This window comes from Ochotona princeps, chromosome 1 (assembly GCF_030435755.1).
Source record: "Ochotona princeps isolate mOchPri1 chromosome 1, mOchPri1.hap1, whole genome shotgun sequence".
In the NCBI taxonomy this organism is placed as follows: Eukaryota; Metazoa; Chordata; class Mammalia; order Lagomorpha; family Ochotonidae; genus Ochotona; species Ochotona princeps.
The window spans coordinates 97,528,498-97,540,953 of record NC_080832.1 but is presented as its reverse complement, the minus strand read 5'-3'; the positions used below and the strand labels follow the sequence as shown (position 1 = coordinate 97,540,953).

At 42.0% G+C, this 12,456-nt stretch overlaps 1 protein-coding gene across 1 annotated transcript in view; it reads left to right on the top strand.

Moving 5' to 3' along the window:
- The window catches only part of EFHC1 (EF-hand domain containing 1), a 53,418-nt gene that overhangs the window by 18,940 nt on the left and 22,022 nt on the right, over window positions 1-12,456 (top strand). The window contains exons 4-5 of the mRNA XM_058662225.1: window positions 480-629; window positions 5,156-5,348. Of these exons, the coding sequence (XP_058518208.1) occupies window positions 480-629; window positions 5,156-5,348 (343 nt within the window). The remainder of the gene's footprint in view (window positions 1-479; window positions 630-5,155; window positions 5,349-12,456) is intronic.

The window sequence follows — 12,456 nt, the reverse complement described above, 5'->3', positions numbered from 1 at the left end:
CGTGCTTTCTATGTCACAGCTCCTGCCCCAATCATACACTTGTTTTAAGTGAAAGTTGGAAAGTGAGGAATTTGAGTTTGGTTTCACTTTCATACCTACTATGTATTCTACGTTGCTTGAAACTATAGTTAAGGTCCAAATGTGTACATGTAAACAGTCCTAGTATTCACCCTGTTCTTAGACATCTAAATATATTTGATTGATCTACATTGATATTTGAATCCAGTTACCTTACCATCATGCCTTTCAACTAGTTTAGCATTTTACTGATAATTCTGTAATATAGAGTACTTCAGGTAATTTTAACTTTGATCTGATTTGTACTGCTGAGTCAGTTGGAGATAGTGCTTCTGTGTCATATTAAAGCTGCAAAGTAATGCATTGGCATTAAATTATGAATGTACTTATTTCTATACTGTCTGTTTATTACTTTTAGAATCCTTAAGAAAGGTGATCATTTTTAATTTTTAATTATTTAGATATTTTTGGAAAGTCAAGGAATTGAGCTAAATCCACCAGAAAAGATGGCTCTCGATCCTTACACTGAACTTCGAAAAAAGCCTCTTCGTAAATATGTCACCCCATCAAACTTTGACCAACTTAAACAGTTTCTCACCTTTGACAAACAAGTAAGTGACCTAGGCACCTCAGCGGATTTACTTATTTCCAACTGGGGCTCAGTGTTCATTGGCAGGCTTTTCTTTTTTTTAATTATTTTTTATCTTACTTAGTTAATTAGGGTACAAAGGGTCAAGGGCTACAGGGTGAAAGTGGGTAACACCATTGTTTCCACACTAATATTATCATTTTTCCCCATATCTGGGATCAGGGGAGAAAGAAAGGGAAAAGCCCCACCCAGCCTCCCACCCTTCCCAGATTCCCAGTGGGAGGCATGCTCCGAGTGTTGGGAGCACTGCACGTGTGCCCTGCCCTAAGATGATGCCTGGTCCCTACTTCCTCTTGGAGACAGGTTTCAGGAAGTGCCCTGTGATTGGCCCTTTACTGCTTGCCTCAGGCATGTAAGCTGATTGGAGGATTGAGAGATAGCCAGGGGCCTTGGGGGAGGGGTGAGGAGTTTCTCTGTGTAACGGAAATAACGGACTTAACTGACTTAACTGAAGGCTTCTGGGTAACGGATTTAACGGATAGGAGGGATATATAAGCCAGGGGCTTCTGCCCCAAAGAGGGAACTGAAGGTTGGAATAAAAGTGCCTCTGAAACGCTCTCCAGTATCGGGTGATTTCTTCCGCGGGACGGGAGACACCGATACCGAGGGTCCTGCTCAAGCAGCCTTGATAGTTCAAAAGTTCTGGATTGCTGCCAATCTTGCCGTTCCAATCACAACGAAACCTATTCAGAATCCACTGGCTGACAGTCTCTTCATGGTTGGGTTTCTGAGATCAGCAGTTCAGTTGGAGGGATCTCCAAAGAAACTTCATCTGAGATGATCCCAGACCTGATTCTTGCATGAGTTTGCTGGTACAGGGGCCAACACCGACTGTCGCACCAATCAACTTATGCACATGCTGGTCGTTGATATTGATGGGTCATTTCTATTTCCAACCCTGTCTTCCTCGTGAACCAATGAGTGTTGTAGTCCAGCTCGATCCTACCCACTTCATACTCAGTCCTTACACAAACCAGTGGGAGCTGCAGCCTAGTTGGCGTGACTCCGCATAACCCCCACCAGGTCCGCCCCCTACCCTGGCTCCAATGCTTGCCAGTATGTACCGCAGGCTTGTCCAGTCTGTCCCACATCCCATTTAGCTCTCGTACGTGTCAATGGGCACTAAAGCCTAGTTCAACCCAACCAACCTACTATCCAGCCCATACACTTACTGGCAAGTGCCTTTCTGTCTAGCCACTCCTGCCCCTGTCCTGGTTTTCCTGCTGTCCAGTGGGAGTGGAGGGAGGTGCCCACTATCTCCCTACTAGGCCATTCCCACTCCCAGATTATGCACACACCAGGTGGTTCTGGCATTTGACTTGACAGAATTAGCTCCCAGTGCCAGCCTCTGCCAGCTGATGCTGCGGCTAAGCCCAACCAACCCTCACCTACTCTAATTTTTGCTTGCAACAATCGGAACAGTTAGCCCACCATGGCCCTTCCTTTATCTAGCTCACATGAGGCCCACAGGTGTTATAGCCCTGCCTAGTCTGATCTGCCCCAATCTTGACTCACGCTTTCCAATGGAAGTAGTTGTCCAGCAGGGGAGCCCACATTTCCCTGCCAGCTTTGCCTCCTCCCCCGTTTTTCACATGTGCTGTTAGGGCACTGCAACAACATCTGGTACGGCTCATCTCACCTTGGCATTCCTTAATGTGTACTGGTATGTGTTGCAACCAAACCTGGCCCGACCCACACTCTGTTCTGGTGCTTGGATTTGCCAGCGGTTGATGTGAACAGGTTCAGCCTGGTCTTCCCCCAACCCATGCCAAGTGTATGCCAGTGGGATAATTTCCATAGCCTGTTCTGGGCTGTTTCCTATTGTGCTTCTTGCACTTATCTGCAGGGACTGTGTCCTGCCAGAGAAGTTGTCCAGGCTCCTCTATCAGAACCTCTCCCAGTGCCAGATTTCACGCATACCAGTGGGTCCATGAGCCAAGGACCTACTCAGTTCACCTCCTGTCCTAGCAGGAACAGTGGCTTTTCCTGATTGGCCTTCAACCCAATCTGGTTCTTACTGTTGCATGTTTCAACCTAGTCATGGCTCTTCCATACCCCCATACAGCTCACACATGGTAAAGTAAGGGCTGACACCCAGCCCAGTCTGTCTCACATCTCCCTTGGTCCTCTAGAGAACAAGATGGTGCTGGAGTCTAGGCCGGTTTGGTGCTTCCAGTCCCAGTCCACACTTGTGCTAAGTGAGATTACAACCATATCCTGATCAGAACGCAGCCCCCATTCCAGCCCATGTGCTCCTTGGTGGGAAACTCAACCCAGCTAGGGTATCTCCTTAGCTGCCCAACCGGGCCTGTTCCCAGCCTTAGATCACGTGAAGGCCAGTGGTTGCTCTGACTCAGCTTGGCAGAGACCCTCACCTGTCCTGGCCCCTGCCTTAGATGCTGTGGCTTAGCATCCCAGGCTCACGCAGGTTGGTAGGTGCAAGGGCCTACTTGGCATGACCTGTGTTCCAACCTGATTTCTGTTGTTTCTTGTGAGTTAAGGTTTGCTCAGCCCTGCCTATTCTGCCCCCTTCCAATTGCAGCCCGGCCCACCCCACATCCTGTTTTAGGATGCACATTCAGGTGTTGCTGCCTTGACCTGCCCTGACTGTTGTGGGTTCCTTTACCCGTGGATGATGGCAGGTGCCATGGTCACACCTAGCTTAGTCCACCGCAACCCCAGCTTGCAAGCTAACCAGGGGGAATTGTATTTCCATAGGGTTGGGCCCACACAACCCCACAGATTCTACCCCCAGACCAAGTTCTCTCACGTGCTGGATAGTGTCTTGACCCTGCCAAATGTGACCATTCCACCACTCCACCACCCAGTTGGGTAATGGTACCTAACCCTGCCAGACAGGCCCCCATCCATAACTTTGGTGTGGACTGGTGTGTGGCCATCAGTCATGTTCTATGCTAACAGCCCATCTTTGGATTCCTAATTGGGCTGGTGAATCAGTCTAACCCAAATTATCTTATGGATGCTTCCCTCCAAACCATCTGGTCTCAGTCCCCACATATGCCTGAAACTTTCATGACCCTATCACTGGGAATCACCCAAAATTCACCTCTCACCTGCACTAAAACTGGCCTTATTCATGGGTGTCCCCAGGCAGCAACTACATATCTTAAAAACCCCAGAGTTCGCCGCCGGGTGGCCAGCAAGCAAAGCCTGGCACCACTTGGTACACTGGCCGCCCTGGGCGAAGCTGAGGACTCATTCACTGCCTTCCAGCAGTGTCTTTAGCTTGAGTCCCCAGCATTGGGTCTGACCCAGCAGGGGCACCCCCCTCCACAGCTGCCACGCTGCAGGGAGCTGCAGTTGCCCCCAACCCCAAGGCCCGAACCCCTCCCAAGCTCACCCAGCCGCAAGATCTTAGCGGCAGGGTGGAGCTGGCAGGCTTTTCTGATAGCTGTATTGAAAGTGTTTTAGAATAACACATCTGTAATTTAATAATTTGGATACAATATTACATTTCTGATTTCACCTAGGGTTAGGGTGTCAGAATGCTTTCATTTCATGTGAGGGATCAAAGCAGATCACAGAGTCAAATCTTACATATCCCATTAACTGTTTGAATCTTGAAAGTATTTAAACTGAGCTACATTTGATTTCCATTTTACATTTCAGTTTGCTATTTACTTTCCTAAATAGGAGATAATCTCACAGAATCCTTCAGGAAAACTTAAATGAATTACTAAGATGTTCCAAAGCTGTTGCCTAATTGTAGGTTTCTAGTATTAAAATAATTAATTTTGCAGAATACCTATTGCAGATACTTCCAGGATGAATGCTATATTAGTGTAGGAGTACAGAATATTCTGAGCATTTTCCAGCTCTGTTACAGTTTTCCTAATCCCCCTGTTTGTACATAGATGTGTGTAAACAAAATGGGTTTTCTTTTTGTGCTAAGGGGGAAGAGAAAAGAGAGAGATTGCTCTCAACTTTGCAGCTCTTGTTTTTCTTTTCAAGTGGGAAATTTTACTTAGCATTATTATCATCTTTTAATAAGTCCTTTATATCAATCATGCATCTGGGATGGTTTTGTATTTTAAGATTGTGTGGATACTGTTATTAGATATGTGTTGATGGGATCAAGACAGGATTGGCTATAAATAAATGAAATTTCTCTCCAAGCCAATTGTATATAACATATTCACATGTACCTTTGTTCATATTTTTAATTTCTCTATAAAGGATCCCACTGTTCTTTTACTTCAGCTTCTCTTCAGTAATATTTTAGATGAAAGTCAACCCTTTCTTGGCACAGACTTATTAATTCTTTCCAGCTGTTGACATTTGTCATGGAATTTCAGATGTTTAGTACCTTGATGAGTGTTTCTTTTCTTTGGCTTACTATCTGAAGTTACCGCATAGTCTTTTCAGCTAATATTTTCATCATTGGCTGACGTATACATGCTTAATTCCCTAAATTGAGCTTTCTGTTCAGCATTCTTACCGAAGTTTTCTCATTGGGTTCCCTGAAAGGTTCTTCGCTTCTACGCCATCTGGGATGATAGAGATAGCATGTTCGGTGAATGTCGGACCTACATCATTCATTACTATCTTATGGATGACACAGTGGAAATTCGGGAAGTCCATGAACGGAATGATGGGCGAGATCCTTTCCCACTCCTCATGAACCGCCAGCGCATGCCAAAGGTTTTGGTGGAGAATGCAAGTATGTTTGGTTCCGTGTATCCATTATTACCTGGAACTTCTTCTGGAAAGAGTTACTTAGTGTTTGCTTTTACACTTACGAAGTTCTAGCAATAATGCCTTGGGTGCTCATAAAGTGGCTTTCCCACAACTTTCCTTTTTCATTAACCCCTAAATCTGGGCATGGCTCCAAAATAGTGTGTGGAAGAAATGATCAGCACCTAGATCAAGGGAACAAAACCAAAACAGTGACAGGAGATTCACTGAGCATGTGGTACAGTGAAATGTCTGAACTGATAGTTTGATATTAGATTTTTAAAAAATATATATCTATTTTTTAAGGGCAGAATTACAAAGAAAGAGGGAGAAAATGAATCTTCTATCCACTGATTTACTCCCCAGATGGCTGCAATGGCTCGGGTGGAGCCACATCACAGCCAGGAGCCTAGAACTGTGTTCTGGTCGCCCACGTGGGTGGCAGCAATCTAAGCACTTGATCTATCCTCTGCCCCCTTCCCAAGTGATTTAGCAGGCATCTGGATTGGAAGTAGGGCAGCTGGGACCTGAACCAGCACTCATAGGAGATGACAGTGTGGTAGAGGGCTATGCCATGATGCCAGCCCCATAATAACATATTTTTCAAGCATTTTTCAAACAGGCCTGTTTTAGTTCAAGGATATAGCTTTTCTTCTTATGTCACTACTTTCTGCACAGCAAGTGTATATGTGGTTTAATGGAGAATGGAAAAAGTATATTTGCAATTTCGAAGTGAAGCCCTAGTGGGCTGAACTTAGTTCTTTCTTTGCTGGTTTAAAATAATCTAGTATGGGCCCATCACGATAGCCTATCGGCTAAAGTTCTCACCTTGCATGTGGTAGGATGCCATGTGGGCACTGGTTCTAATCCCAGGAGCCCTGTGTCCCATTCCTGCCTGTGGCCTTGGAAAGCAGTCAAGGACAGCCCAAAGCCTTGGGACCCTGTACCTGTGTAGGAGACCTGGAGGAGGCCCTGGGCTCCTGGCTTCAGATCGGTGTAGCTCTGGCCATTGCAGCTGCTTGGGGTGTGAATCAGTGGACAAAAGATCTTCCTTTCTGCCTCTGCTCCTCTCTGCACATCTGCCTTTCCAACAAAAATAAAATAAATGTTTTTTCTTAAAATAAAAGAAAATAATCTAGTACGTTGAAGGGAAAAAAACGCCATGTGTGGCGGTAGATACCTGATGTTCACTATTTCCCAGAACAAGCTCACTTATTCTGGCTATTGACTTAATAGTTCATGAATTTTGTTTTAAAAAACTGCCACCTTGATATCATGTAATGATATCTGTCATGTTTGGGTGACAAACAGAATTGTGTAACTATTTCCATTGATTCCCCTCCCCTTTTTATTACATTTCTGGAAACTGGGAAGTCAGAGGCTGCAGGTATTGGGCAAGATGTTTGTCTAGATAAGAAGTTATAGATAAATTGGTAGTCTGAAAGCTAAACCCCATCTTATCTGCATGCATTTCTTTACCTTCTCACTGTTTCTGAATGGGCAGGAATGTAGGTAGATAAATAAGATGTGGTAAAGGTACATCTGTATTAATATACAGGAGTTAGATGCAGTAAGCAAAGATGCACATAGAGAGCAAATGAATAGATCCTAAAAACATAGTGACATATGAAAAAGTAATGCGAGATATATGAAGCAGCACAATGGGATAAGGTGAAATACATACAAAATATGCCACATAGTACGTAGTCAACCAAAAAGCTGCACATATAAATGGTTGCATATCAAGGAAAGAAGGATGAGACCAGAGAAAAGGAAGATGTAAAGATGGTTGTCATTTTACAATTAGGAGAATTCATGTTCAACATAGTCTGGCCACTGTCTACTACAAATATTTTTAAGATGTATTTTATTTTTAATTGGAAGGCTAGAGTTACAGAGATAAGGAGAATCATGGAAAAAGATCTTCCACACACTGGTTCACTGCAGAAGTGGCTGCAACAACAAGCTGGTCCAAAGCTGGGAGCCGGGAGCTTCTCCCAGGTCTCCCATGTAAGTTCAGGGTTGCAAGGGCATGGCCATTCCCTACTGCTTTCCCAGGCTACAGGCAGGGGGTGGATGGGAAGTAGAGCAGTCAGGACTAGAACCGGCAGTTGCAAAGTAAGGATTTTGCTACCAGACTATGGCGCAGAGCTCTACCACAGATATTTTTGTGCTCATCCTCCTCATATGTGCTGTTATGACTAATATTCTAAATTTGGCCTTCCAGAATTCTTAAATTCTTAATAAATCTATAATTCCTTTAGTCTGGAGCTAATGAACATTGAATTTACAGATTAAGAGAAATAATAGGGTCCTGGTGCAATAGCCTACTGGTTAAAGTCCTCATTTTGCATGTGCCGGATTCCCGCTTATGTCGATTTTTATAGCAACTCTATTTGTAAAAGCAAAAACTGGTAGCAATGTAAATTTCTAATAACAAATGGAGTAATAATTTTTACCTAACAATGCTTTGGAGCAGTTCAAAAAGTAAAAGGAATCAGTTACTTAAATGTACAGCAACATACATGAATCTCAAGGTAATTATCCCAAGAAGTAAATTTTAAAAAGAATACACACTATTGGGACTGGCATTGTGGCACATTTAGTTAAGCTGTCTGTTTGCAACACCAGCATCCCGTATTAGCTGTGATCTGGCCCTACTTGGGCCATTGTAGACATTTGAGGATTGAATGAACAGTTGAAAGAATATATGTGTGTGTCACTGTGTCACTTAAAAAATAATAATAAAAATTTTAAAGCAAATACTATCTGATTCAGCTTATATACATTGCTTAAAATACAATGTCAATAACCAAACCAGAAATGATTACATAAAGATGGGAAGCAGTAGTTACATATAAGGTGAGAAGTCTCACAATTTATTTTTATTTATTTGAGAGAAAGACACAGAAAGACAAATAATCCACTGGTCTGCTTTCCAAATGGCTGGGCAAAAACAGAAGCCACGTCTCAATGCAGACCAGGTATCCCTCTCTAACACTGCATCGTGCCCTAATGTCTATTTGTATTGTATGAATATAACCTCATCATTATACTTCATGAGTTTCCTTAGTATTTGACAAAATCAAAGCCTTAAATGCTTACGTAGGAGAGAAGATATGTGCAAATAAATGTTAGGCATTCTTATTTAAAAGAATAAAGAAATTAAGTGAAAGGAAACAGTAAAAATAATACAATTAAAAACAAAGACAATTTACTAGAAAGAATAAAGTGGGAAACTGTCAAAAAGATTTATCAAAAGAAAACACATATAACAATACTAAAAAAAAGAAGACACATTAAAAAAAAGAAGACACATATAACAATACTAAAATAGAAGGTACACTTAACACTTAAGTATGAAAAAAAAAAAAGTATCATATCAACAAGTTTCTGTCCTGGGTAGTGAGTGATATTTATTTTTTAAGAAAAGCCTAACTTATTCATGAAGAATTTAAAAAAAAAGAAACAAAAGAGATTCAATTTAAAAAAAAAACTCTCATTGTAAAGAAAATGCCAGACCCAGATAATTTTGCAGAAGCTTTTTGCTAAGCATTTAAAGAACAAATGATCTCAAACTTAGTGATGGCTGAAATAGTGAGAGTCCTGTCACCCACATGGGGTCCTGGGTAGAATAAGCTCCGTCTCCTAGCTATGACCCTGGGCCGTTGTGGCCATTTGCAGAGTGGATTGACAGATGGGAGATACTCTCTCTCTCTCTTTCTCTCTCCCTCTCCCTCCCTCCCTCATAAATAACTTAAAACACAAAAATTGAAAACTTACAAAGACCAGTGAAACTAAAAGACACTATGAAAAATCAAAACTAGTCAGTCATACTCATGGATATATGTATCAAAATTCTAAATAAAATATCAGTATATAAAACCCAACAACATAAAAACAAACAAATAATCAAACAAACAAACAAAAAATCCAGAATAGATAGACAGAGAACAACAAGGAAAGCTTAGAATCAGACAGGAAATGGTCAGCGTGGATTCACTTGCACCTTACTAGGTGGGACACAAAGATCAGTTACTCCTCACTAGGGTATTGAAGATTTCTCTGCACACCCCTCCTAAAACTGTTCTGCACCTAAACTGATGACGTATGTCTTGTTAAAGTTATAAGCCAGTCTAGACTACCCAAAAAAAAGCCAGGTTCAGCAAAATTATGCTTCAACACTATAAAATGCTAAATATTATAATGAAAATAGACACAAGACAGCTGAATAGTAATCTATAGCCATTTTAAGTTGTATGGAACCCAGTTGTATATAAACTAAACTTGAAATGTCAATGAAGTAGTCACAGGATGTGGTTAAGAACTTGCATTTTTTTTAACATATTGGTTACTCAATACTATGTCAATTAATTCCATAACGTTATAAATTGTTGCTGATGTTATGTTGGGGCTTTTAATTGATCGGGATGATACTCTGCTGGCTCTACCTTCAGACCAGAGAAGGTCTCCCCAACAAGCCGTTGAACTTATCTGGACAATAAGATGCTGGACTCTATGCTTGGTATATGCTTGCAATGAAAGAATCTCAACTGAACTTGAACTGTGGTAATGCAACAAGGTGGAGGAATCCACCAAGGGGGAAGGGTTTGGGGAGGGTTGGGGGGAATCCCAGTACCTATAAAACTGTGTCACATAATGCAATGTAATTAGTAATAATAAAAAAAGATATAGTAAAAAAAAAAAAAAGAACCTATTAACCTGTGGCACAACAGGATAATGTGACACTTGGGACACTACATCCTATATCAGAATTCTTGCTTTGAAACCAGGGTACCTGGGGTTCCGATTCAGCTTCCTGCTAATGTACCAGGAGAGCAGCAAATGATGACCTAAGTATTTAGTTTCCTGCCACCCACATAGAGGAACCACACAGTGTCCTTGGCCTCTGGCTTTGACCTGGCCTATCCTTCAGGCTATAAGCCAGCAGATGGAAGATTATTTCTCTCTCTCTTGCTATCACTCTCTTCTTCCTTCCCTCCATCCCTTACAACCCTCTTCCCCATCACTCAGCCTTCCAAATAAATTTTTTTTAAATTATGAAGGAAAGAAAGAATATATAAATTCATAGTTAGAATCTATTTCAAGTAGCAAAACAAACAAACAAACAAAAACAACCCTGAGCACTAGCAAACATCCATTCAAAGATTTAGTAAAGACGACAGCACTTTTCAGAAGTGAGAAATCAAATTCAGAAAGAAGCAGAGTGACCCAAGAAACAATAGGCAGGAGAGAAGCTGGTGAACACATCAATAAACCTAAGAATAACAAAACAGCAAATGTTGAGGGCCAGTAACCAAGTGGTGTGAGACTGCCAGCTTAGCAACATGAAGGAATGAGCAATACTGGCACACTCAACAGGCTGGATGGATCTCAAGTGCACTGTGCTTGGGAATAGAGCCAATTTCATAGTCACCTGCTATACAATCCCATTTCTAGGATAATCTCGTTGAGGGAATGCTAGGGGTCAAGGGTAGTGGATGAGCCTGGGTGGGGATGAGTCAACATCTTTGTGGTTATGGAATAATTTTGTGCTGTGACTGCAGTGTGATCACACACATCTACACAAGGAATAAAACAATACAGAACTATACACACACATTGTAGCCATGTCACTTTCCTGGTTGAGAGACTGTACTATGATTCCATAACATAACTGTGATGAGCTAATGAGTGAAAGGGGTAGGAACTTCTCTGTATTATCTTTGTGAATAGTTATTTAAAAATAAAATGTTTTGTGTAAACAAATTGAAACTATTACAGAACAAAACACACACACACAAAAAAAAAAAAACCCCCAACAACATAGAGGGTATTTTAACAAATTTGTGAAAAACAGAATTTAAAAATTCAGTTATTTTTTGTGCAAAAAAATTTGAAATGCATGTATTTTTTCTAATATGCGTTTTACATGTAATTTTTTTTACTTCTTATTATGCTTAGACTCAAATTTTTTTGCACCAAAATAAACATATGTTTTCATTACATTTCCATGAGGAGACTGCACATATTGAAGTTTGTTTTTTTATTTAAAGTTTAAAAACCTCTTTAACATGTAATACTTGTACATTTTGATAGGGAACAATGAAATGTTTCACCACAAGTATAGAGGGTAAGCTGATCAAATCAGGCAATTAGCATTTCCATTTTCATAGTTTTTTCCTTTATGTTTAGAACCAATCAACTCCTTTTTTTATTAATTATTTTGCATTATGTGACAGTTTCATAGGCTCTGGGGTTCCCCCCCACCCCTCCTCATGCCCCTCCCCCACGGTGGACTCCCCCCACCCCATTGCAGCATTACAGTTCAAATTCAATCAAGATTCTTCCCTTGCAAACAGATGCTAAGCACATAGTCCAGCTGCTCATTGTCCAGATGGAATGTACAGCTTTTTGGGGAGACTATTTAGCTGCGATCAACCCCTAGTGGTTTTAATATTTCTCTAGTTATGACTCACTGCCAGTCTCGCCACTCCCATTTTGATGAGGTCGTTGTAGAGTTCACTGGTTGACACTGTCCATCATAGAGTCTTCGTTCGCCCAGTTTTCGCTGCCAACATATATCTGAGATGGTTGATTGACCCGTTCTGTCCTCTGTCTTTTCTTGGCTAGGGTTCTGAGTCCAGGTGGTCATCGCCACAATCAGCTTGTAGGTGCAGTCCCTAGGCTGGTTTGTTTTCGAACTGGAGTTGCTCTGGAACCAGTGGGTGCTGCAGACTAGGTTGGTTCTGCCCAGCACGCACTCGGCACTTGCGTCAGCCAGTGGGGGCTGCGGCCTAGTCGGGGCGACCCACAATAACCCCCACCAGTCCCGCCCCCATCCTGGTCCACCTGTGTGTATAGCAGACTAGTCCAGTCTGTCCCACATCCCATCTAGCTCTTGTACTGGTCCCTGGGTTTCAAAGCTTAGTTCTGACTAAGCAGCTCGGCCATCCAGCCCCCACAGATGTTGATCAACTCCTTTTTTAAAAAGATTTATTTATTTTTATTGGAAAGGCAGATTTACAGAGGAGAGATAGAAAGATTTTCCATCCACTGATTCATTCCACAAGTGACCCTGTGGGCCCTGTGGG